General features: G+C 41.5%; 1 protein-coding gene across 2 annotated transcripts in view; it reads left to right on the top strand.

Annotated features, from left to right (window-relative positions):
- LOC141443873 (uncharacterized) overlaps positions 1 to 26,986 on the top strand; it is a 55,273-nt gene that overhangs the window by 17,218 nt on the left and 11,069 nt on the right. For both annotated transcript variants that reach the window (XM_074109235.1, XM_074109236.1), the window contains 18 exons: positions 2,690 to 2,831; positions 4,381 to 4,551; positions 5,485 to 5,617; positions 6,310 to 6,438; positions 8,287 to 8,388; positions 9,607 to 9,734; positions 11,030 to 11,173; positions 13,013 to 13,148; positions 14,471 to 14,566; positions 16,212 to 16,322; positions 17,206 to 17,295; positions 17,948 to 18,119; positions 19,388 to 19,551; positions 20,699 to 20,909; positions 21,808 to 21,978; positions 23,442 to 23,629; positions 24,142 to 24,246; positions 26,211 to 26,325. In XM_074109235.1, coding sequence (XP_073965336.1) covers positions 2,690 to 2,831; positions 4,381 to 4,551; positions 5,485 to 5,617; positions 6,310 to 6,438; positions 8,287 to 8,388; positions 9,607 to 9,734; positions 11,030 to 11,173; positions 13,013 to 13,148; positions 14,471 to 14,566; positions 16,212 to 16,322; positions 17,206 to 17,295; positions 17,948 to 18,119; positions 19,388 to 19,551; positions 20,699 to 20,909; positions 21,808 to 21,978; positions 23,442 to 23,629; positions 24,142 to 24,246; positions 26,211 to 26,325 — 2,508 coding nt within the window. The remainder of the gene's footprint in view (positions 1 to 2,689; positions 2,832 to 4,380; positions 4,552 to 5,484; positions 5,618 to 6,309; positions 6,439 to 8,286; positions 8,389 to 9,606; positions 9,735 to 11,029; positions 11,174 to 13,012; positions 13,149 to 14,470; positions 14,567 to 16,211; positions 16,323 to 17,205; positions 17,296 to 17,947; positions 18,120 to 19,387; positions 19,552 to 20,698; positions 20,910 to 21,807; positions 21,979 to 23,441; positions 23,630 to 24,141; positions 24,247 to 26,210; positions 26,326 to 26,986) is intronic.

Raw genomic sequence — 26,986 nt, 5'->3', positions numbered from 1 at the left:
CTCGGGTGGCTAAACATCTCGTGTCATTATGGCTTGTTTTAGTCCCTTTTTGAACAAACTACTATTAAGAATAGGATTATACAACATGTAATCCATAGATATCCATATATATACAGTGGTGGCCATGTAATTAAGAACGAATTGAAGTTCCAGATTATTTTTAACTAAATCATGTCATGTGTAGTCGTGGGTCCTTCTTAGAAGTAACTAGTTACGTTATGAAATAGCCACATGAATAGAGCAAACGGGATTTAGAATAAAGAATAAAATTACTGTTATTTTTTTACAAATTTTGTTTTTATTCTCTTTAGTAACAAATTCAAATAGTAATGAAGCTGGACAAATAATTAAGAACGATTTATTGAACGGTTCGAAAGTTTTTTTATTTGAAACTCAGATTAACTAAATCACACTAACGTGAAGTTTGTACAGAAAAAAAAGCAATGTAATACATTTTAACTAAAATTAATAGTTAGTAGCATGTCCACGGCTGTTTTATTACTGCCTTACACCGGCGAGGCATTGAATCTATCATTGTTTGACAGTTCGCAAGAGAGATAGAGTTCCATTCTTCTAAGAATACGTCATACAGTTCTCTTAAATTGCCACACTGTCGATTTGAAACTTTTTTCTTGACTTCGCACCAAAGATGCTCTATTGCTCTAAGATCGGGGCTGTTGGCTGGCCAATCTAAGACAGAAACTGATTGCGATGTGAGGAATTCCTTAACGGTACGTGCAGTATGCTTGGGATCATTGTCGTGCTGGAATGTCCAAATAACCGGAAGCACGCCTTTAGCATATGGTAACATTGTTTCTTCCAGTATGTTTTTGTATTGAAATTGATCCATATTTCCTTCTATCAGCCTAACAGGTCCAACACCATGTCCAGAAAAACATCCCCAAATTTTACATTTCCCCCGCCATGCTTTAAAGTTACTTTTGTGTACTTTGGGTCGGATGCTTTATTTGGAGGCCGTTTTACATATCGTTTGCCATCAGAACATACCCTATTTAGTTTTGTCTCGTCAGAGAAAAGAACGTTTTTCCACGGTCTGACTGTCCAGTTTTCATATCTTCTTGCAAATGCAAGCCGGGCTTGCCTATGACACCGTTTCAACATAGGCACCTTCCTTGCTATCCTTCCGTGCAACTTTTCTTCCACCAAACGCATTCGAATACTGCGTGCCGAGATTGCTGAAGGGTTGTTTTCGCCAAAATATTCTTTTCTCAACTCATTAGACCCTTTAAAAGAATGTTGTTTTGCCAAACGAACGATATTTCGATCATCTCGACGAGATGACTTTCTTTGTCTAGGTACACGCGGAACATTTGAAGTAGTTTGATACGTAGCAAAATGCTTTATGGCGTGGAAAACCATAGTTTTTGAACATTGCAGATGATCGGCTATGTGTTTATACGACCAATTCTTGTCGCGAAGTTTTAGTATTACTTTTCTTGTAGATTTATCACAACTTTTATTTTTCCCCGTTCGTTTTTATATGAAGCAATCGCCTTTAAGACTTTTACGGCACTAAATGGCGCCAAAATTATTCAAATAATAACCTAAAACCACAAAGCGGCGGTTCGTTCTCTATTTAAATTTGAATAAAAAATAAACTATTCAGCGTTCTTAATTATATGACCAGCCAGTAAGTAGTAATACTAGGTTTAGATGTAATATATAAAGTTTATCTATTTATTTTTTAGCCAATTATATGTATAAATGAACTTACCGCTAGTAAGGAAAAGTTTTACGATACCGAGAGAAGTACAAAAATATACATACAGTTAGTAACACTTGTCAGTTTGAAAAAATCTTCTCTATAAAAAATCGTTCTTAATTATATGACCACAACTGTATATCCTTTCGAATTTTACAGTGTGTGTTTACTGTAGTTTTTAACCTCCGACGCAAAAAGAGGGGTGTTATTAGTTTTTTTTCCAAGTTTGACCGCTATGTGTGTCTGTCTGTGTGTCTGTCTTTGGCACCGTAGCTCTTAAACGGGTGGACCGATTTGAATGCGGTTTTTTTTATTTGAAAGCAGGTGTTCTTGCGATAGTTCTTAGATATGTTTCATCAAAATCGGTTCAGCTGTTTTTTGATATATTGAACTTTAAAGTGACAAAGTCGGGGATTTTCCAACTTTTCGGCGCATTCTTCTTGGCAATGATGGTCTTTCCGAAAGCGCTGGTGGTTTAAGAAAAACCGGTCAAGTGCGAGTCGGACTCGCGCACCGAGGGTTCTGTACAAATTATTAAAAAAATATTTATAAAAAAATATTTTTATTATATGATGTAAATAAAAATGTATGCTTTTCGCAATTTTTCTTTTATCTGTGCTATAAGAAGTTGCTTCGTACCAAATTTCAAGATTCTGAGTTCACGGGAAGTACCCCGTAGGTTTCAATTCCCTTGCGAATGTCGAAAATTTGCAGCATAAACGGCTGTATCTTTTGATTGCGTTGCCTTAGAAGTTTGATATTTTCACAGCTCTGAGGGACAGTAGACTTGAGTATTTGGTATAAATTTGAGCTTGATACCTCCACGCGTTCCGGAGAAAAAGGGTCTTGACAGACACACAGACGGACAAAGGGTGATCCTATTAGGGTTCCGTTTCCCTAAAAAATGACGTGTAAAAGTGCCCGTTGAAAAAAATGAATTTGCATTACAATCCGTGCTCTCTCCAGGCAAGCCCCAGTTGGAGCTGAAACAGCTGCTGACGTCGCTGTTCTTCCACGAGGCGAAGTACACCGTCAAAATGGTGGAAACGGACAAGGGGCTTCTCGCCAAACACCCGGACAACATCCAGGCCGGGCCGGACCTCATGGCGTGAGTGCTGACGGGCCGCAGTTGAGAAAACTGAATGAGGGACCAGGCTGAAACCGTTTCGTAAAGGGGCTCCTAGACGGGCCATATTTTCACTGCAATGTGTGGCCGGCAACTAATGGTGTCCCTGTCTAACATGTGAGTAAGAAAAGGACACCAATAGTTGCCGGCCACAAATTGCAGTGAAAATATGGCCCGTCTAGGAACCCCTTAATCAATTTTCTTTGGGATGTCAAAATTACATTAGTAGCACAAAGGTAACACCATGCTATCGAATGTTATCTGGTGAGCAAAGAATTTTGTTTAGTTCATGGACTGATGACCTGGTTGAAAATACAAACTGAGACATGGATGCACAAAAAACCAGAAAAAGAGACCAGCGCTGGGAATCGAACCCAGGTCCTCAGCATTCCGTGCTGCGTGCCATACCCCTGCACTACCACTGGACAGGAGTATAGGCACGAATTTCTCCTATGCACCCATATCTCAGGCTGCTTATTTTCTACTACGCTACTTAAGCAGCAGCACTAGCGACATCTATGTTTCGCTCTCATCGAGAGACGTAACACACTTTCGGAACTAACCGCTCACCCAGTCGTCAAGAGATGTCGCTACTAAGCAATCAAATTATGACAGTTATTTGGAGTCTGTGTGATGACCTGGTTAAAGCCGTGGGTTCACGGTGGACGCAGGCCGCTTCCAACCGAAGCAAATGGCGGCCTTTGGGGTAGACCTATGGCCAACAGTGGATATTCTACGCCTGATATGATGATGATTAGTAGAAAAAATGATCTTCTAATACCCTACCAAATTCTTTTGGGCGTCTTAGGCTTCAGCTACTTGGAGGTGAGGCAAGATTACAGACGGCTTACTATACCCACTGGTATTTTGCGTGGAGATTCTGATTGTCCTGAATTAGTGGCTCAGTTGATGCGTCTGTATGTTCCCTCACCGACTAAATTTCTTCTCCGGCCAGTCGCCATTTATAAGCGGCGCCGGCAGCACGAACAGTGGCTCGCAGAAAACCTCTTCTGGTTCGAGCTTTGCACCCAGGGGGCGTACCCAGCTTCTGGCCTAGGGAGGGGCAAGTCAGATTTTTTAAGTCAGATCGCCCGCGCTTATTTTGTCATACACACTACACAAAGACACCTACATGAAACACAAGGTATATGTAGTGTGTAGGGCAAACACCCGCAAGGGATCCTGCTTCATAGGTAAACGGGGCATAATATATTGTAGAACATACAATTTCCAGGGGGGGCAGTCCATGTTTGCACCGGATAAACTCGCTTCTCGAATTGACCCCTAGCTGTGATTTGTTTGCAAGTAGATGGTTAGAAGTGTGTGATGAATGTTTGAGGTTCTGCGAGATGACGGCCTTCTTCTGTGAAATACTAACTAAGTAGGTAATCTACCTTTTATTTTTGTTTTTATGTGTATCCTTTGTGTAAATTGTATCTGAATTTCACAGTGCTTTGGTTTAACTGTTGCTGTGAAATGTAATAAATAAATAAAATAAATCTTTAGCTCTCTAAAACCTCCCTCTCCCCAGTCTGATGGAGAAGCGCGTGGGCTCCACGTACATGATGATCCTGACTGTGGGCACGAAGCACTTCCTGGTGTGGGGGCACCCGCCGCCGCCCGAGGCCGGCTCGCAGTGCAAGACCGTCTGTTACATCTTCGACCCGCATATGCTGGATGATCGGGGCACGCCGCACAAGCTGTAAGTGACTAGGCAGTAACGATGCGCCGCTTGGCGGAGCTCCTATTCCTTCACCGTTTACGTTTTCTTCATAATCGTCAGGGTAGTGGGAATCCGCGTATATTTCTTGGATATATATATCCCATCAAAAACGTTGCACGTAAAAAGATGCAAGTCTAGCAAACTAAGAATCCGTACTAATATTAGAAATGCGAAGGTGTGTGCGTTTGTATGTTTGTCCGTCTTTCACGTCGAAACGGAGCGACGGATCCACGTGATTTTTGGCATAGAGATAGTTTATGGGCCAAGAGAGAGAGAGAGAAATATTTATTTACACATATTCGATACACATAAAAATACATTAGATGGAAAGAATAAAAATAACATCGAATAGTATAAAGTGGGTCCCACTCAGCATAATGTTACGGCAAGCCGCAATACGCTGACAAAGAGTGACACAGGCTACTTTTTATCCCGAAAAAATGCACAGTTACCGAAGGAACAGCGCGTGATAACCGAATTCAACGCGGGCGAAGCCGCGGGCAAAAGCTAGTAAATAATAAGTCTATTTATTTATTCTTAGCTTGCAACGCATTTATTATACCTACTGCAATGGTCAGGGGGTCCTAAATATCGTTTCCACCGATTCGATTATGTTAAAACCGCGAAGGATCACATTTTATAGTTCTCAAATAGAGAATAAGACAAATTGGCTCCAAATTGCCAAGCCGATTAGCCATGGAAACATCTGACTAAAAACTTTGTCATAAGTAGGACCTAGTTATCTCGTGAATTCTAAGGTCTTCAAAGGTAAGTCAGGTTCAGAGGCCTTTCTGACACTCGCGATCGCAATCAAATGACAGATTCCGCATACGAATAGTCTCTGGTCGTAATGTCAATTGTTCTCAGGTTGTATGTGCAATTTTGCCAGGTTGTAATGTCAATTGTTGTCAGGTACGGGGCGGGAGCGTTCCTCCGCTACGCCGGTGTGACTTCGTTCGTGCTGGACTTCCTGGCCAACTACGGAGATCTGGACTCTGCCCGGAAGGGAGCGCCCAAGCCCCCCATCGCCCTCACTGAAATAGAGGTGAGTACAGCCCTTATTACCCGAGTTCCCAAAGAAAGAAGGGTTATGTTTTTTGAGCGTATGTATGTCCATTTCTTTGGTCCTCGCGGCTGGAACTGCATTTTTTTTAAGTAATCCCCTGTCTGAAACCAGGAGTCGGACTTGAAACGATCAAATAGTAGATTGTACAACGAGAACATAAAACGAGCCATTTTACCCGAGACGTTCATGTAGCCACCCGAGCCGGTACTGCGAGGGTGGATAGACACGTCGAGGGGAAAATGGGTTTAATGCTCGAGTTTTACACTCTGCTTTTCACTTCGATTGCGAGGAGATGAAATAACAACAGTGGAAACATTGTTCACTTACTAGGTACCTTTTATTTTTCATGCATTGCTAAATAATTATAAATATTTAGTTTTCTTGGTTAATTTGATTGATTTTTTTAGTTTTATAGAGATTAAAAATATTTTAAAAATATATAGAAACTTTTTTGTTTGTGGCCTGATTGCCTTATTATTGATGAAGATTTTATTTTATGCACTGAGCATAAAAAGTCATTTTATGTCGCCCAGACCCAGCATAAACACGAACATTACGAGCATGAGAAGTGAAAAAGAATTTTACGATACCGATCAAAAGGTTCAAACACGAGGATTTTTTTCACAACTGCGTAGGCTATAAAATCTCCATTGATGATTGTGTTTATACAGGTGGTGCAGCGCGAACCTTTGCTGCGTGAACCGAAGTACGAGCTCGACCTGAAGGCCCTGAGGATCCACTGCAGGTCCGAGTGGGAGAGCATACACATGAACGCACTCATTGACAAGAAGAGGCAAGAGGTAATAACGGCAACCCTCTCGACACATATACCTCTAATACCCTTCGGCCGCGTACGCAACCAGAGCTTCGTAACCAGTTGCGATCGAAAACTATTTCTGCCTTGTACGAAACCAGTTGCGATCAAAAACTAATTTCTACTTATTCGTAACCAGTTACGATCGAACACTTTTCTTCTTTGTACGAAACCTCTCGACCGTTAAAAAGTCAGCAAAGACTATATACACCTTATTATCCAGGGGACATAGGAACTGAAGTCAATATATGTGATTGTTTACTTATTTTGTACAATAAAGAGTTTAGAAAACAGAATTATTTTTCTTTTTCAGAAACCTGGTTTCGAATGAAGAAAAATAATTCTGTTTTCTAAACTGGTTACCCATACAGAACATAGAATCTTCTTTTGAAACTCATTCACAAATTTCAATTTCCCAATTTTAATCGACACAGAAACATAGGTAGGTTTAGGTTATGTTAAGTTAACATCGGCCCGAAGGGCCAAAACTACCCAAAAGTAGGAGCTCCGCGCGAGCGGAGCTCCGTCAACACTGTGTCTGTGTCGATTCTGATTGAAAAAAAACACTACTGTGAAAATAAGCTTCAGTAAAAAACCAAAAGTCGATCCCTGATCCTTGTTTCGTGCAAGAACAAAAAGTGTTCGTTCGTAACTGGTTTCGTATAAGAACAAAATAGTTTTCTTTCGCAACCGGTTTCGAAAAAGACCGAAAAAGTTTTCTTTCGCAACTGGTTACGAAGCTCTGGTTGCGTACGCGGCCGAAGGGTCTAATCATCTTATGCCAAAATCACAAAAATGTGTATCACTAAATTCTGGTAATGCCAAACACGCATAATGCCTAAATATAACGTTATTGTAAGGCAGAGGATATAGTAACTTACCGCGAAACTACAAAATTATATTAAGCATTCTGCGTATTTGGTATTATGCGTGGTTAGTTTTTTTTTTACGCGAGATGATACAATGGCATTTTGCGTCTTTGGCATTATGCGTAGAAAGGACGGCAACAGGCCAAGAGGGGTTTAAAGGATGCTTTATATCCTTCTCTTTATTCTACTAATATTATAAATGCACAAATAACTCTGGCTCAGGCCTGAAATATCTATTCTGTTTTCCTAAAATGTACAATTCTCAAAACGTCTGCGTTTTCACAATGTTAGCACTATTTTGTCAGCTTTCTCAAAATGTCTGCTATTTAAGATGTGCACAATCTCAGGAAGTCGTCTCTTGATAATGTTTACATTCCTATAATATTATCATTACCATAAGTTCTGCTTTACCCCTATGTTCACTTTTTTATTTAGGCTATCGTCTTTTTATGTTTGTTTTTAATGTGTGCTTTATTTTCAAAAGATTTTCGCTTTAAAATGATAAAGATAGTTTAGATAAATGTTGCATGTTCATGATTGCAGACATTTTTGGGAATAAGTCTTTTCTGGAATGCCAAAATTGTAAGAAGGCGGATATTTTGAGGTTGCAGACATTTTGGGAATAAGCACTTTCTGAAAAGCGAACATTATACGAAAACTGTCATTCTTGGACAGACATTATAAGAAGCTGACATTTTGTGAAGATTATTCAAAATATGTGCTGACATTATGGAAAAGCGTGGGAAAAATACATTTTAGGAAAACGGTCATTTCAGGCCTGAGCCATAACTCCGTTCATCTATTTGCCTGACTGTCAGCATTTCACGCCCGATTTAGATATAAAGAGATAGTTTGAGAACTTGGAAACAACACAAAAGTTTGTTTTTGGAAGCAAAAAATTGCTAAGATCACTGAACACAATTATTTCAAAACACGTGGTGCATTTGACTTCTTTTTATTCCCAGGGCGAGTACCCTCTGTGCTCGCTTAGCGCCGTCTCTCTCGCGACCTCCAAAGCCACTCCCAGGAAGAAGGTTCGCGAATTCTACCAGAAGACGCCGAAAGAGGTAAGATGTTATTAATATTTGGATGAGATCTCTCTCCAGGCAGGTGTTATGACTTGGGACCGAAGTCCGAAGGAAGAGCGTCGGAACTTGTATATATGCGACCGCGTTGAGAAACTTCGATAGCGCGATGTAGAACATGGTCGGAGTTTCTATCGTTGTTCACTAGATGGCGCTAGGAGTCGCTACAGGATGTTATTATTTTGATGCCAATGTCTGTCTGTCTGTCTGTCTGTGGCATAGTAGCTCTCTCAAACGGATGGACACATTTTGTTTACAGTTTTTTTACGTGTAAGCGAGTTTCTGTGCGTTGGTTTTTAGCTATGTTTCATCAAAATCGTTATTTGTGATATATTGAACATGAAATTTGAAAATAACAATGTCGGAGGTTTTTTCTACTGTTCGTGGCTGTTGACGCCTGATTCTGTGGCTTGGTCTTAGACAAAGATTTTACTTTTAGCACTAGAGCATAAAAGTCGTTTTTGTCGTGTAAATTTAGCATAAATAAATACGAGGTTTACAAGCTTGAGAAGCATTTACCTACGCCTGCGCCGGCAGGATTATTTTTAGAAGGGTGCATTGCATATCGCATCTGCATACAGGGAGGTGTACTTTGTCACTACTGAAAAAATCTCGTATCTAAAATAACTATATCAACAAAATTCAACCTTGACATTATGTCTATAAAGTTCACTCAGAAAAATTATCTATTTGAGGTACGAGTTTTTTAAAGTAGTTAACGATTTCCCTCTGGACGACTTCGATATTTAATAAAATTAAATTTGTCTCTTTTGTTGCCATTTTCTTACTTGGTCTCTTTCTTAAACTGTCTCTTTCCTAACTCATGCACCATCTGGACGACTCGCCTTTTTTTAAATTTGACACTTTCATAACTCGTCTCTTTTTTAACTCGCCATTTTTTTACTTGGTCTCTATCCTAAACTGTTTCTTTCCTAACTCATGCACCATCTGAACGACTTGCCATTTTCTTAAATTTGGCACTTTCCTTACTCGTCTCTTTTTTTAACTTGCTATTTTCTTATTTGGACTCTTTAAAATTTTTTTTTCACTCAGTATTTTAGTCGACTTCTAATTCTTTTACGCCATGGGGGTGCAAGTGCAACCCCTTGCATCCCCATGCATGCACATTGATCCAAGTTCCATAATAAATAATAAATAAATAAAAGCTAGAGAATATAAACTTTGACTTTAACCCCCCAGCCGCCCCCAGTGCTCCCTATGGCGCCGGAGCGCGCGCCCCCCGGCCCCACCAACGAGCAGCTGATGTCGCTAAGGGGGGAGGACTTCTTCCTCTACTGCCCCAAGTCTGACGGTCACACTTACGGGAGGTGAGTTAGTCAGGAGTCCACACGTGAGGCCTGTCATGAAGAAGAATGGAAGTGGCCTTTTTTTCTTGTCGAAAATGCGCCTTATGCATGTCCCCTATTCGGGCTCTCCCACAGAAGGTGGGGTTTCTCAATAAACACCACACGAGGTTCCCCTTTAGCCATTAGGTGTGGGAGGCCGCGGGACCATGAATAAAATACATATATTAAGAAAGATTAGGGGAAAAACGAGCAGGTGGGTCATCTGATGCAAAAGCAAACTCCGCCGCCCATGGACACCCAAAACATATGTTGAATTACAAATGCGTTGCTGGCTCTGCAACGCATCCGCGCTCCGGCATCTGAACTAACACAGACCACGATGAACTCGCTGGTGGTGTTGTTTTCCGTGATGGCGCTGGCCGCCGCCTCTCCCTCAGCGCTACTCCATAACTCCGGGATGGGGCACCTCATTGCACCCCCGCTCACCATGAGCGCCGCGCTTAGAGAAGACACCACCGTGCAATACCGGTTCGGGATTAGAATGGAAGTGGCCTCGCGAATTCAAAATTTGAAAAGATGGCAAACGAGCAAGTGGGTCTCCTGATGGTAAGAGATCACCACCGCCCATAAACATCTGCAACACCAGGGGTATTGCAGATGCGTTGCCAACCTAGAGCATATACATACATATGCTTATTTTCACTTAAGTTACTTAGGTACCCCTGGTGTTGCAGATGTTTATGGGCGGTGGTGATCTCTTACCATCAGGAGATCCACTTGCTCGTTTGCCATCCAGTCGAATAAAAAAAAAGTTATGATGAATCTAATATGTCTCCTCCTGAGACCTAACTTTTTTATAACAGATCTAGTACTTAAGACCTAGACCTGAGTCACCAGTTAGTTATTTTGGATATTATTTCAACATTCTTAAAATTCTTTATTCAATGAACAATTTGTGCTTCATTAAGTACATTCGGCCTTTATTCTTAGTGTTTATTTCGTCGGGTGACAACCAGAAGTCACTAATTACCATTTAATCACACTTATGCATAGCATCATAATGTTAATATTCCACTTTTTTGTAGTCAGTGACATCAGGTTGTCAACTGACGATTTGTTCTAAAAAGTACGCGAGGACTCACGTCACGAGGATATGTTCAAACCGTCCAGCCGTTTAGACTACAGAGAGTAGCAAAAAATAAACACACATATACACTTGAAAAACAGAACCGTTCTTTGGGCAATCAGGTTAAATAGCTAAACTACCTTCGTCGTCTATACAATAACTGAACTGATCTCTCGCAACTCGTTTCCAGGGACGACATGATCCCCCAGCCGAAGTCGGAGACGATCCTGCACAGCCCCGTGGACGTGGCCACCAAGAACTTCCACTCGCAGTTCCAGCAGCTGGACCCGAAGAGGTGGATCCTGCGCGGCACGAGGCACATGGCCAGCTACAGGTCGGTATTAGGGGTGTTAAGCATACTGAAGTGGCAGTGAGCCGCTCACATCAGCCGAAGAAACGATAACCGATAACTCACTAATCCTCACTGTCTTTGCTAATCCTCATTAATCCACACTACCTTGGATAATCCTCACGGTCTTTACTAATCCTTAGTCTTTACTAATCCTCACTGTCCTTACTAATCCTCAGTCTTTACTAATTCTCATTGTCCTTACTCATTCTCAGTCTTTACTAATCCTCATTGTCCTTACTAATTCTCAGATTTTGCTAATCCATACTAATCCTCACTAATCCACAATACTGTCTTTAATAGTCGTTACTAATCCCCACTGCACAATTTTCTACGGATACAATTATACGTCTCTCTTCTGCCTCCACCTCCTTCTCGGATTCCGGTTTCGAGTGCGACATCTTAAATTTAAAAACTCCGACTCCGTCTTCGGTTCCGATAAAACCACCTCCGTAACAACTTTAGTCGGCTATGTATCTATCTATCTATGTAAAAGTGGCTGAGTGAATTTGTAATTAAACTTGATTGAGATTTTGTTACTGTCGTAAATTGAAAAACGTTTTTAAAATCGAGTACGATTGTCTAACGATAAAACAAAATGATGTAAAGATGAAATATGATGAAACAGAAATGATGTTGGAAACACCTCCGTAACAACTTTAGTCGGCTATGTATCTATCGTCGGAAGTCGGAGACGGCGGGCTCCACGATCTTCCTCCTTTGTTAGGATTTGAGTGAAAAACTTTTTAGCTTGTCTGTTGTCATCTCTATAGCAAATGCCTTGATGATTGGAAATCTAGTATCGTCCGCTTGAAGCGCAACCTGTCCACGCACGACTAAAATATGGAACCAGCTTCTTCTTTGTCGGTATCACTCTTGACAGAGTGATCGTGGTCATCGCTTCAGGTGTTGGTGGCAAGCTTCACAACACGCCGCCACTCCTCCGTGATGGCCGTCTTCCTTCTGCATTCATGTAGCCGATGATGAGCCATTTACTGCCGGTTTTATTTGGTCAGTCCACCTCATAGGCGATCTTCAAAGTCAAAGTCAAAGTCAAAATATCTTTATTCAATTTAGGCTACAACAAGCATTTATGAATGTTCCTCGTGGCCGGGTACCCTCAACCTTTCCCTGGATCACAAGTCGCTCAATAGCCTCCTCCCCTCGGCGGCATACGTGACCGAAGACGATAAACGCTGCTTGATGCCGAGTTCTTGAAGTATACATAGATGGTAGTTCAGGTCGAAGATAGTGCAGGTGGTAGGACCTTGTGCAAGGTCCGCCCGGATTGCTAACACCGTCTTGCTCGCTATTCCTGCCGCGAAGCATCAGTGCTTGCACTGTTGTTTCGGCGTGGAGAGTAAGACAGCTGGTGAAATTACTGGCACTTGAGGTATCCTATCTTAGGCCTCTAGGTTGGCAACGCATCTGCAATACCCCTGGTGTTGCAGATGTTTATGGGCGGTGGTGATCTCTTACCATCAGTAGACCCACTTGCTCGTTTGCCATCTAGTCGAATAAAAAAAACGACTTGTTGGTACGGAATTCAGTCCACGATACTCCGAGCATTCTCCTCCAGCACCACATCTCTAGGGCGTCTATCTTCTTCTTCTCTACGTCCCGCAGGGTCCACGGTGCAGCTTAGGCATCTTTGTCATTCTCTCAAAGGACCGGCAACGCACCTGTACCTGATACCCCTCGTGTTGGCAGGTGTCCATGGGCGGTGGTGTTTGCTTCCCATCAGGTCCTCTTACATATAAAAAAAATGCGTCCTTGTTATTCCTGTCTAGATAATGTCGAGTTAACTGGTGGTCTATCCGGCAGATACCAGACGTTCAAGAGCTACACGGCGATCCCGTGCTGCGTGGCGGCGCTGGCGATGCTGCGCCGGCTGCGCGCGCGCGGCTGGAACGAGGACACGCTGGACGAGACGCTGGACCTCGGCTATAACCTGTACCGGGTGAGTTACGTTGACGACATGATACCTTGCCGTGATAAGTAGGATAAATATTCAGCTTTTTTTGCGGCGTTTTCTTTTTCGTCATTATCGTTTCGACAAGTATTATTACGAGATGATGTTCGGGGTTACATTTTTATGAAACTACACATAATCGGTATTATAAAGGGTAAGAGGCTACTGAGGATATAGGTTAAAGCCGAGTTTTGACTTGCAAGAAAAATCGTGCAAGTTGCATTACATTGCGGCGCTCGATTGACCACTACAAACTCGTTGGCTTTACGGCCTCGCAATGTAATGCAACTTGCACGACTTTTCTTGCGAGTCTAAACTCGGCTTAAGGTATACCGTAGGCGACAGGCTAGCAACCTGTCACTATTGTACCGTTTTTGTCAAACTTAAAACCTAAAATTGCTAAAAGTTGCGGTAACGTTTCGTGTGCTCTGCCTACCCCATTTGGGAATACAGGTGTGATGTTTGTGTGTGTGTGTGTGTGTTAAATATAGGGTTAAATATAGCGTGATAAAAATTCTTGCGACTTGTGCTAAATAAGTAAAAGTTGGATGGTATTGACGTTTACCGAGTGGTCAAAATGCTCGAGTGTTCTCCCGATAACCACACGTCAGTGGCATGCAGTGAGGATAGGCAGCGCCAGTAGCTGCTCTCAAAAGCACCCGTCAGCACCAGCAAAAGGGGAGCTCTTACGAAATTCGAAAATCGAAGTTTCGTATCGTACCGTCCCTCTCACTCTCGTATTAAATGATATAAGCGTCAGCGTGACGGCGAGATAAGAAGTTTGAATTTTGCACTTCATAGGTACTCGGGCTTGCAATGAGGGTAGACAGGCAGCTCTAACGTAGCCCTACCTAGTGCTAGTGCTGGCTGCGAGATTTAGCTAGGCGAAGTAAAATTACTTTTCATGTTCTAGTGCATAAAGTAAAATCTTCGTCTAAGACCAAGGAAGTCAGGTGTCAACAACCATAAACAAAAAAGTTTCTACATATTTTTTTAATCATTTTAAATTTATATAGGCATAAAAATCGATCAAAATAAATCAATAAAACTGAAAAAATATAATTATATATTAATGCATGAAAATAAAAGGTACTTAATAGTAAGTGAACAATTGTTTCCACTGTTGCTATTTAATTTCCTCGCAGTCGAAGTGAAAAGCAGAGCAAAACTCTAGCATTAAACCCATTGTCCCCTCGACGTGTCTATCCACCCTCGCCGTACCGGCTCGGGTGGCTATATCACTATCTTGGGTAGAATGGCTCGTTTTATGCTCTTGTACCATCTACTATTTTACAATCTGTCGATTTCAGGAGTCCCTGCTGGAGCGAGGAGGTCCGATCCGTCGGCTGGTGCTCGGCGAGCTGAAGGATAACTTCAGGATTCGGGACAGCGAGTACTATCACAAGGTAGGACGTCCAGTGTAATAAACTTGAGCATTTTTAGGGTTCCGGAGCCAAAATGGCAAAAACGGAACCCTTATAGTTTCGCCATGTCTGTCTGTCTGTCTGTCTGTCTGTCTGTGTGTCTGTGTGTCTGTCTGTCTGTGTCTGTCTGTCTGTCCGTCCGTCCGTCCGCGGCTTTGCTCAGGGACTATCAATGCTAGAAAGCTGTAATTTTGCACTGGTATATATGTAAACTATGCCGACAAAATGGTACAATAAAAAATTAAAAAACATTTTTTTTTAGGGTATCTCCTATAGACGTAAAGGGGTATCGTTGGATAGGTTTCTTAAAACCATTACGGGGTTACTAAAACGATTTTTCGATTCAGTGATTAGTTTGCAAAATATTCAACTTTAAAGTGCAAATTTTCATTAAAATCGAGAGCGCCCCCCCCCCTCTACAATCTAAACCGGTGGCTGGAAAAATTTAAAAAAAATCAGGAAGGTAGTAAGTATATCAAACCTTTAAGGAAAACTATAACGGCTAATTTCGTTTGAGAGTTATTAGTAGTTTATGAGTAAATAGCAGCCTAAGGTATTACCTAAACTTGGAAGATTCCGTGTAAAATACGAAATCCTTAGAAAAATATTACTTATTTTTTTCGTAATGGCTACGGAACCCTATTTCGGGCGTGTCCGCCACGCTCTTGGCCGGTTTTTGGACATGAAACTGCCGTGAACACACTCGCATTAAATGATACTATACCGAATAACATAACACAAGGAAAAGTCGTCGGGAAACATGTCGAGCTAAACTCGATTTAAGACGTGAGTTATCCGTATAATATCATTTTTCTCATACATCCATGGAAATGTCGTCCTTATATCGGTGATGATAGAACGCGAAGTATGTCTTTGTATAGCACTCATTGAACATTCGTTCTAATTTCAAATTAGAGGACAGTAATGGAATTTCAAACAACTTTGCATGGCATGAGCTCTGGTTGAGTTCGCGTCAGTGTAGTGCGGTGGTGGTGATAGATGGGTTTGTGTGTGTTCTTACAATGTGGAGGTGGAGGAGCTGCACGAACACGCATATCCTGCATAAACTTAGCAGTTCCTTGATATGGACCTCCGCAAAGTAACGCCTGATTAAATAAAATCATGTGCCTATCTCGCTATTCTTGATTTAAACCAAACGTATTTACGAGTATTCCTAACATGATTTTTCCATTCGCAGATTTTCCTAATTGCTTTTTTTCCCAATATGCTTTTTTACTGAAGCTTATTTTCACAGTCGCGTTTTTTTCCCAATTTTAATCGACACAGAAACATAGCGCACCTTTAAAATTAAACTGAAACAATTCGAAATATTCACATTTCCAAAATAATCTTTAAATAAAACACAAACTGGTTTGAATTTAAAAATGAGAAAATTTTGAATTATTTCAGTTTAATTTTAAAGGCGCGAAGGTAGGTTTAGGTTATGTTAAGTTTGCATCACTGTTTCTATGTCGAATAAAATCGAATAAAATAAAACTTCCGCAAAGTAACGCCTGATTCAATAAATTATTCAGAATAGAAGAAAAAATATCAATTGCATCGAGGACCATACATACGGTCCTTTTTAGTGTGAAGTGCACATTATTTCATGCATTTTACTTTTTAGGAGAAAGGCATAGCTGTTTGGGGGAAGTGTATCTCCAGCAATCCCAAGGTCTTCGACCTCTCTAGAGGCATAGAGAGGTTCTTCAAGGATTCAGATGCTGGGCTGCTTCAGGTAAGCATTCTGTGATATAGTCTGCTTGATGAACTTAACTGTTGCTTCCCATATCCACCTATGCTGGGAGCTGAGGGTGTAAGTGAACCTAAGAGATTTCTATGCTTGGTCGAAAATACAAACTGAGACATGAGACAAAAACCAAGGTCCTCAGCATCCTGTGCTGCGTGATATAACCCCTACACCACTGCTGGACAGAAATCTAGACACGAATTTTTCCTATGCATACATATCTCAGGTTGCTTATTTCTACTATGCTACTTAAGCAGCAGCACTAGCGACATCTATGTTTCGTTGACAGACGTCACACTCTTTCGAAACTAACCGCTCACCCAGACAAGAAATGTCGCTACTAAGCAATCAAATTATGATTGGTTTTTTGTATTTTTTATTTCAACTCCAAATTTGTTGAAATAAAAAATACAAAAAGACTCCAAAAACCAATCATAATTCTATGCTTGGAGTGGTATAATGCTTCACATAACCGAGTAAATTAACACACAATGATAAAGTTTGATCAGTGCTCTAATAATCAAAATAACTAATCTAAGCAACTTACATAGAAAAGCTGAGCAACCCCCGACATTGCTATTTCAAAGTACAATATCTCAATAGCTGAAGTGTGTCTAAAGACACATAGCTAAGAATCATCGCAAGAAAACTAGCTTTCACGTAAAAAAAAATCGCATCAAATTCGATTTATTCGTTTGAGAGATACGCCGCTTTTGCTTCGGGGCTTAAGAATTCTACCATGTAGTGAAACTTGAATTCCCCTGTGTTTTTATTAGAATAGATGTGTTTAGTTTTATTACGAGTAGTAGATAATTTTCGTATGTATATTTTTGAAGGTAAGACTATAGTCTCATTTGATGTTTTGTTCTAGATCCCCGGAGAGTACGAGACGGCGATATGGAACGAAGGGGGGATGTACTACCTGTATCACCCGTGGCCTGCCGACCGAAGAGGCTTGAGGGTTTGTAACCACTTTTTTAAAAGGGGTAAAATTGTATTTTGTGAGGGGTAACAAATAAAACAGACAAGATGGGTATGTTGTTGTTTTGACCCATAACTCAAGAGACGTCAGTGGTACACTTTCTTAGAAAATTGACACCAATCGACGTAGTCCCAAACTAAGAAAAGCTTGTACTTGTTATAATGAAGAAAACGCCATTTCAGCTTGAGATGGTATATTAGAATATAATAAGGATTACAAGTACGCTGCGTTTCTTTAGACGCATACTACATTCCTAGGATTAACAGTACTAGGATTCTATCCAACGTATAAACACACCTATATACATATTAAGTAAAACATCGTCAAATTTATCAAAATCGGCCAAATCGACAAATTTGTCGCATTCGTCAAAAATCATATTAACCCTTAATAAGGCCCCATTTATTGGTGCATACTACCACAGAATCAAAAGCAGCCATCAAATACATACCTGACAAAGGATATTTTTAAAGCTAGTATTATTTTCAATAATTACAATGGATATTGTAACTTATAACTAAAACAATAAGCTTGAATTTCCAAGTGAATGCATGTGGTCGCTAAATCGCCTCTACCTTCTTAAGGGTTAATGACATGAGGGTTACCAGCTCAAACGCGTCGTACCTACCAGGTGGGCCTCCGCGACGGCGGCAAGGCGTGCCTCCTCCAGTTCTCGTCGCTGGGCCGGCTGGTCGACCACTTCTTGGAGAGCACGGGCGACCTCAAGCGGAAACCTTTCAGCATCAGCGATGTCAACGTCAAACAGCGCGCGGAGCTGCCCGAGCCGGAGAATGAGCTCAAGCGTGAGTTGTCAGATACGAGTACTGCCTTTTCGCAACGTAACGTTTGACAACCTGTTTCAATTCGCGAACTCTAAAACTGTAAATATTTCAGGATTCATTTCAGGGCCATCGTGTAGAACCCTTTAGGTTAGGTTAGGTTAGTTTTATAAAAGTCCTGAAATATTTACAGTTTCAGAAATATTAAACAGTTGGGAAATGAAACAGGTTGCCAAACGTTATTCGCCGAAACATTAGTAAACCTGTCAGATAAAGGGGTTGACAGAGGGGGTGGTTAAAGCTCAATTTACACCGCGAGCGGAGCCGACTCATTAATAACTTACTTTAGCTTACATCGACCAATAAAAGTCCGATGTAAGTACTTTCATGCAGCTGATCGTCGTATTGTCGAATTCATAGACATATGAGGAAAAATTTGATCAAAAATATCTGAACACGCTTCTGCGCCATTAACAATAGTATATTTTTGATCAAAATTTTGCCCACAAGTTTATGAACTCTACTGTAGGTACGTTAAACTAAGTAAGTCATTAATGAGTCCTTTCCGCTCGTGGTGTAAATTGGGCTTAAGGTTGCGTTTCAAGCAGTGATATGCGAGGTTGTGTGTTTCATGAACCAATAGGATCGCTTCATTTACCTCGCCTCGCTCCGCCCAGCTGTTTAAATCCCCGTTAGACTCAGGTGGTTATTGTAAGATTTGTTGTCAAACTAGTCAAAGTGCCGATGACGTCAAACCACTTATATGATGATTTCAAATAGTATTTTTGATTTTCATAAACAATTATCACTTATCATTTATCAATCTCTTTATTAAACGTATGAAATTTATTTTATTCACTGAATTCCATTTACGATTATTTTGTTACTTCATTAATGCTCCTTTGTTACTACATGTCACACGGAAGTTTAAATAAAAACATCATCTTGTGTGCAAGATTACGTCATTTTACGTCATCTGCACTTTTTGTCCGACCCCTGGTCATCATAGTGAATTGATTTAGATACTTAGTGGAGTGAGGTACCGTGAACTGCTTCAACTTTGCCCTGGCCCCAACATTGCCTGATTCAATTTAGAGTCGAAAACTTTTATCCCCCCGTAATAATAATTCCCGTGTAGACAAAAGTTTAAAAAAGTTATCGACTCTAAATCGAATCAGGCAATGTTGGGGCCAGAAGGCAAAGTTGAAGCAGTTTACGGTACGCGTCATTTTAGCTTAAATAAGCCCTAACATGATGTTACAATCAACTATTTTATAACAAACTATTCGCAGCGGTGGCCCCCGGGCGCTGGGTGGTCCGCGGCGGCTTCCACGAGGCGGACGCGCGCTTCCCCGAGGAGCACCGCGGCAAGCAGGCCACGCCGGCCTCCATCGCCGCCATCGCCATGGCCCACGTGGTGCCCCCCACCTCCTGGACCCGCAGGGAGGTCGACGAGGTAGGATCGGGCACAAGCATTCATTCATTCACGATTTCATTTCATTTCGGCTCAGGATGAATTCGTGCACAGTCCCATTTCGTCACCTTCTTAAATCTTCCACAGTGCCATGTCGTCAGCCTACAATTCCTAAATCGTTACCTTCCTAACTCTTCCACTTTCTAATATCGTCCATATACCATTTTGTCTACTTACATTCCTATTTCGACCACAGTGCCAACTCGTCCACTTTCTTTTATAGACCACAGTACTACTTGGTCAGCAGTGCCAACTCGTCTACGTTTACCAGACGTTGTTTAAATAGCAAAATATCCCGAGAATCATTTGCAAAAAAAGCCCCTTTTCAATAATCATTTATAGAGCATTTATCGTCACCTCCATGCTAAAGTCGCCAATCTGCTATTTAGCAAAAATAAGATTTTGAACTCAATGATCAACACCTTGGGTTCAAAATCTATTTTTCTAAATAGCAGATTCGGTGTGATGATGTGTGTGTGTGTGTGTGTGATGAGTGGGTGGTGATCTCTTACCATCAGGAGACCCACTTGCTCGTTTGCTATCCAGTCAAATAAAAAAAATGTAGGAATGTTGGCGAATCAGAACAGTAGACTATATGAGGATGAGGACCATTTAAGAAGGTGACGAAATGGGACTGGACGAATTCATCCTGAGCCTTCATTTCAAATCGTGAAAATTTTAAACATTATACTTGTATATTATTCACACGGTCATCCATCATCATCAGGGAGCGAAACGACATGACGCAAATTGACATAATACTTAGGGTGTTTTTATAAAATATACACAACGTATTTAAATAGTGTCATTTATCAGTACTGGCCGTCTCAAGTGTCAATAAAATATCCGTAAACTAAAGAGGCCAATAAGTTGTTAGTGGTTATCTATAATCTAAATAAAACACTCTGTATGAAGCTTGACGTCATACGGCTGTCACCGGCATCAAAGTTTCGCTCCCTGATTATCATTATTGTACACTGAATCCCAAACTAGGCTGAGCTTGTATCTTAGGACCCGGAGTTTATTGAACACTTGGATTTCTGGTTAAAAAGCGCCAATATCGTGCATTCACGTGACGCTATTAAAAGCCCTTTAGGTGACAAAAATAAAGTCTCCATCTTTTTCCCAGTCGGTCGTCCAAGGCGACCTCCTCTATCAGAGCACGGTCGAGCATTTGGAACGCATGGGCATCAGCCTGGACGCGCCCAAGACTGAGGAGGAGGGCGAGGAGGAGGAGGAGAAACCCTCAGGCACCCTGGCTGCCATCGACGTGATGAATCGGTTCAAGTTGTCCGATTACGACTGCATCGAGACTGAGGTGCTGGATAATGCGTATAGTGGTGAGTGGACGGTGCTAGAGCTCCTGTACTACTTTATATGGCTCTGAAGAAAGTTTTTTTCAGAATTAGTTAATTCTGGGTGCTCCTTACTCAGAATCATGAGCGCTATTGGTTTTAGACGAAGAAAAAAAGTGTCCGTTAAAGAATTGAAGAGTTCCATCTTGCGGAGACGATCCTCGCCGGATTACCAGGATGTCACTACCAGATTATTGTAGTGTCGCGCAATTTACATAGGGATTCCAAATTTCAAGTCGATCTGACTTCTGGAAGTTGGTCAAATTTAACTTGCAAGATTTTATTACAGACAGACAGACAACGGGACAGGTGAAACTAAATAAAAGTTTGTAAAAAGAAAGACCACAAGTACCCCGTGGTGACGGCGTCTTCAAATGTGTAGTTATTACAGCTCAAGAGCCCTGTCACAGACGGACGGACAGACATACAGCGGAGTCTCAGTAATAGGGTCCCGTTGGCACCCTTTGGTTACGGACGGAACCCTAAAAAGCAAGTGGTCCTAACCAACGTTTTTTTCAGGTTTTCGACAAAAAAAAAACAGGTTAAGATTGCGTCCTCAGCTAGAGACATGCTTTGTCCCTTTCTAACAATTACAAATGTCGAAGTGACAGATAAGGACAAACGAATTTTAGCGACATTTTAACTAAAATAGGTTTGATTGTCGTTTATGAATAAGGGGGTTAGAGTTTCAGATCACTTGCTACTTAGATCACTTGGTACTTAAACCCCATTGCAAGTGCCCATTGCGGCCTATTTACTGAATAAATGATTTGAATTTGGATTTGAATTTGAATTCAGTTGCAACATAGGCCAATTGCTAATTTGCTATATAGACCTTCCTTGGCCCTAAAGTATCGCTCCTCACATGACACCTCTCCCGCAGGCTCGCTCAGCCCGGACTCGACCCCCGGCGTGATGTCGCTGAAGCAGTCTCTGCGACAGCTCTTCAAAGAGCACAAGCATGCGGTGGTGACGGCGCGCGGCGGCTCCACAGCCGTCTGGAAGGACGACAAGTTCATGTACTTCTTCGACCCGCACGGCTGCGATGAGAATGGTATGGCGTCAATGAGGGCTATCGTTTTTTGTCTCACTAGATGGCGCACTGTTGCGTGAGGTTTTTAAGTATGGCTTTCAAAGTCTGTTGTTACGGGCGTGAAAACAAAGTTTAGATTAAAATCATATTTAATACAGCTTAAAACCGTACCATAAAAATATCGAGCATGCCACAGTGTTGCATAGTCCCCGTTTTGTTCGGAAAAAAGGAGGACAAAGGTTTCCGAAAGACAAAAAACTGTCTCAAAACACAGACATTCATTGCCCCGAACGTATATTTGCCATAATTAATTTCAGATATTGCAAAATATTCTCAAAATTATTCTAATTATCGTAGCTCACCCAAAAACTATGAGATTTGACATTTCGGAGACCTCACGCTACACTAGCGCCTCTAGTGACGAATTCATACGCGATAGCCTGCATTCTAATAATATTATAAGCTAGCTATTTCCCGCGACTCCGTCCGTGTAGAATTCGTTTATCGCCGTCCCGCGGGAACTATGCAATTTTCCAGGATAAAAACTCGTACGTAGAAAGCACTGCTGCCCACTCACACCCTGATGAAATGTAACTAAGGGACACCTTGTCACGATGCAAGCGGCAGATGATGAGGAAAGTGGAAGGAAAGGCAGAAGATGATGTTCAAGAATGTTTTACTTAAAAGTAAGATAGAAGGCACCTGTAAAAATGCATACAAAAAGAAACTTAAAATAAAAACTACCAAATTTGGACGTTGTAAGTTAAAACGGTTATAAATGTTGTAGGACTTACAAATCGTTACTACTTTAAAAAAAACTCGTATCTCAAAATGGATAATTTTCTGAGTGCACTTTATGACCATTACATCAAGGTTCAATATTGTTGACGTATTGATTTGAGATACGAGATTTTTTCAAAGTAGTGTCGAAATGTACCTTCAAGGTCCCTTTAAGGGTTAAGTGAAATAAGATTCAAGTGTAATATCAAACTGGATATAGAAGCACTGATTCACTGAACTGTGAGAACTATGGAAGTATAAGCACGAATTGGTCAGGTAGGTTTTAACGTCAAAAGTATAAGATAATGTGAGACTTAAAAATACGTCTTGATAGAACTGCTGCTGAGCTAAGAATGAATTTTGACATAAAAACAAAGTGCTGAATAGGAAAGTACAGTAGATATTCGAAAATTGAAATTTTGAATTGAATTTTTAAACGAACCGAAACATGAATTTGAGGAAGGGGTTGAAAATCAACAAGGCTTAAGCCTTGTTACAACCTTTTGCGATACCCAAGAGAAGAAGAACGTCTACTGTTGTATATAGCACTCCCCTTATATAGAACTCCAGTTGCTTCGGTTGAAAGCGACCTGCATCCACTGTGAACTTGCGGCCTTAGCCAGGTCATCCGTCCATATCGTCTCGACTACTGTAGCAAGATATAAATTGACCAATTTGTGGACATGCATTGATTTAATGTCCAGGTTACCCGTCGTCGGATCCGCGCGCTGCTGCCTGTTTGGTTCGAGTCAAGGGAAGCACTGACGCCCTGGCTGCTGCCATCGAAAGCAATCTATCTCCAGGGCCAGACGACAGCTTCAACATATCGCCTGTTCTGGTCACTGCGACCAAGTTGAATCCGGATATCGGGGCGCCAGAGACCAATCTTGAGGTGAGTTGCTTAAGGATGTTACGGTCATGGGAAGCATGGGCGCGCTGGCTGCTGCCATCGAGAGCAATCTGTCTCCAGGGCCAGACGACAGCTTCAACATATCGCCTGTTCTGGTTACTGCGACCAAGTTGAATCCGGAGATCGGGGCGCCAGAGACCAATAGTGGAGCGGAGCGAGAAAATAATGCGGAGCGCAATTGCGGACTGTTTTTCCATTCGCGGAGCTTCCTCGCTTCCCCATTCGCGCTTGTTTCCACGCCCCGCTTCTCCGCTTCTCTTCCTCGCTCCTCGTCCTCGTTCTGTTTTCCGGTTTTATATTAGTTTTTAAGCCAGTTACAAACTCTCTATCCACTGAAGAGAAGCGGAAATTTTATGCAATTTTATTGGTGGATTTTATGTCTCGCTTATCGCTCCACTGCCTCGCTCCACTCCAGTGAACTGGCAGCCTATAAAGAGCCGTTTGCGGCGTATTTACAATATAAACGTTTTGATTTTGGTTTGGACGTGTTCCAGAGCACCGACTTCGCGTGGATCCGGAAGGGCACGGCGGCCATCATGATGGGCCCGCGCGGCGAGAACAGCGCCATCGGCAAGGCGGCCGAGCGCGCCGGCATCGGGGTGAGGCGCCAAGAACTTTGCTTTGCTAATTATTCATTTATTGACCGCTAGTTTTTACCCGTGGCTTCGCACGCGTTAATCATTAGATGCAGTAGTTGAATTGAAATTCAGGCAAGGCGGCCGAGCGAACCGGTATCGGGGTGAGACGCCACCGCGCTTGGCACATCGCTTGCTATTTATTGACAATCACACAAGTGCACAAAAGAAACTGCTACTAGAAAAATGGGTTAGGTTAGATTAAAACTGTGACCTTTGCATAAAAGGTATTGCTACCAGAAAAGTGGGTTAGGTTGGCTTAAAACTGTGACCCTTGCACAAAAGGAATTGCTATCAGAAACGTGGGTTAGGTTAGATTAAAACTGTGACCCTTGCATAAAAGGAATTGCAACCAGACAAGTGGGTTAGGTTGGCTTAAAACTGTGACCCTTGCACAAAAGGAATTGCTATCAGAAACGTGGGTTAGGTTAGATTAAAACTGTGACCCTTGCATAAAAGGAATTGCAACCAGAAAAGTGGGTTAGGTTGGCTTAAAACTGTGACCCTTGCATAAAAGGAATTGCAACCAGAAAAGTGGGTTAGGTTGGCTTAAAACTGTGACCCTTGCATAAAAGGAATTGCTACCAGAAAAGTGGGTTAGGTTGGCTTAAAACTGTGACCCTTGCACAAAAGGAATTGCTATCAGAAACGTGGGTTAGGTTAGATTAAAACTGTGACCCTTGCATAAAAGGAATTGCTACCAGGAAAGTGGGTTAGGTTGGCTTAAAACTGTGACCCTTGCACAAAAGGAATTGCTATCAGAAACGTGGGTTAGGTTAGATTAAAACTGTGACCCTTGCATAAAAGGAATTGCAACCAGAAAAGTGGGTTAGGTTGGCTTAAAACTGTGACCCTTGCACAAAAGGAATTGACAAGATTTCATATTTCTAAGACTCTAATTTGTCTCTGTATTCTGTTTGGAACGAGAAAGACGCTGATAGTTTTAAAGGGTCTAGCAGGCTAAGCGAGCTAGAAGTGCTCCTAACGATGGATCTGGTCATTCTGTCAGGTGGTGTACTGGCAAGTCCTAAGAACACTCTATGCTTAATATCAGTCCTCGATCTTCTTTTGTTTTCGAGTTATTCAGGATAATGTAAAATCATCAGCGTATCATTGAAAGTGGCATATTTTGTAAACTGTTCAAGTTAGATTAACCAATCAAAATAATATTTGACAATAATAAAATAGCTACAAAATACATATTTTTAACCCGCATCATTTCCTTATACTTCATTATGTAAAAAAACATATTATTTTTCTTCAGATTTTTAGTGAAAAAGGCAAAGAAAAAATCTATTCTGTGGTAGTGTTGGTAAATTCAGATATATATTTTTAATTTCTTGTATTTTTTTAAATATGGAGAAATAAAATATAATAAATATTTCTCCGTGTTCAGGGGGCAAAAGTCTTTCGATTCCTGTAGTAATTTTTAGTTGTCAAAAAAATGAAATCTCGTCAATTGCTATCAGGAAAGTGGTTAGGTTGGATTGACGTCATTTGCTGCTGCTATTAGGTATGTACGACAGCACCATCATCTTAGAAACCCGTGATAGATGGTAGCTTATAGCCGTGATAGGTGGTGCTGTTTAGATTTGTTGTGTATGTGTATTGTATGTGTTAGTTTTATGTATTCTTGATACAGCTCTAATCTACTGTAAATTGCACCACCTGCTAAAATGTATTCCTTATTTCTGTCCATTGTAAGGGTTGCCTGGAAGAGATCGCTCTGAAGCGCCTATTGCTTACCTTAGAAAATCTCTATGTATATACTTGTGTTCTCTGTACTGTTTACTGTATTGGTGTGCAATAAAGAGTTATTGTATTGTATTGTATTGTATTGTAGCTTGAAACTCACACAAGATAAAGTAACGTCATATACATGTCATTTACATGCAAAGGGTATAGCTTCAACTGCCCCGTGTTCCCAGGAGGAAGACAAGGCGGGCCGCACCCTGGCGCTGCCGGCCGCCGCGGCCTTCTGCGCGGCCGCCGACGCCGTGCCGCCGCCCCTCATGCACCAGGACCACATGTTCAACTTCCTCGGTGAGCTGACTTTGTCAATCGACGCGCTAACCTAGACATCACGAGATAGTTCTACGGCCGTTTACCGCTATCAGTTTCCTGTCGCTTATACCGAATAAATGAGTCAAGTAGAATGGAAGGATTTTATAAAACGAGTAGCTTTTGCCCGCGGCTCCGCCCGCGTGGTATTCGGTTATCGCGCGCTGTTCCCTCGGGAACTGTGCATTTTTCCGGGATAAAAAGTAGCCTATGTCACTCTCGGGCCCATAAACTATCGCCAAAAATCACGTCCGTCGCTCCGTTACGGCGTGAAAGACGGACAAACGGAAAGATTAAGTATGGATTCTACAGCGCATGCGATGAAAGATGTTTTATAGCAACTTTTTTTTACACTATTGTAGTTTTAGTACGGAACCCTATTTTTTTCTGTTAATAAATGGGTTATGGCTCTTTAGAATAATTAAGCATTCTAATACTTAATGAAAGAATTTTTAAAATCGGTCCAGTAGTTTTTGAGTTAATTCGTAACAAACATCCAAAAATCCAAAGCTCTTAGTATAGAGTATAGATATGGTGTCAAAAGGTGTGCATGTGGTACAATTATCATCAGCCTATAGCATAGCAGTTGTGTTTCGGCGTGGAGAGTAAGACAGCCGGTGAAATTACTGGCACTTGAGGTATG

This window comes from Choristoneura fumiferana, chromosome 28, assembly GCF_025370935.1.
Source record: "Choristoneura fumiferana chromosome 28, NRCan_CFum_1, whole genome shotgun sequence".
NCBI lineage: Eukaryota > Metazoa > Arthropoda > Insecta > Lepidoptera > Tortricidae > Choristoneura > Choristoneura fumiferana.
The sequence above is the reverse complement of the archived record's forward strand: the minus strand, read 5'-3'. Positions and strand labels throughout refer to the sequence as shown.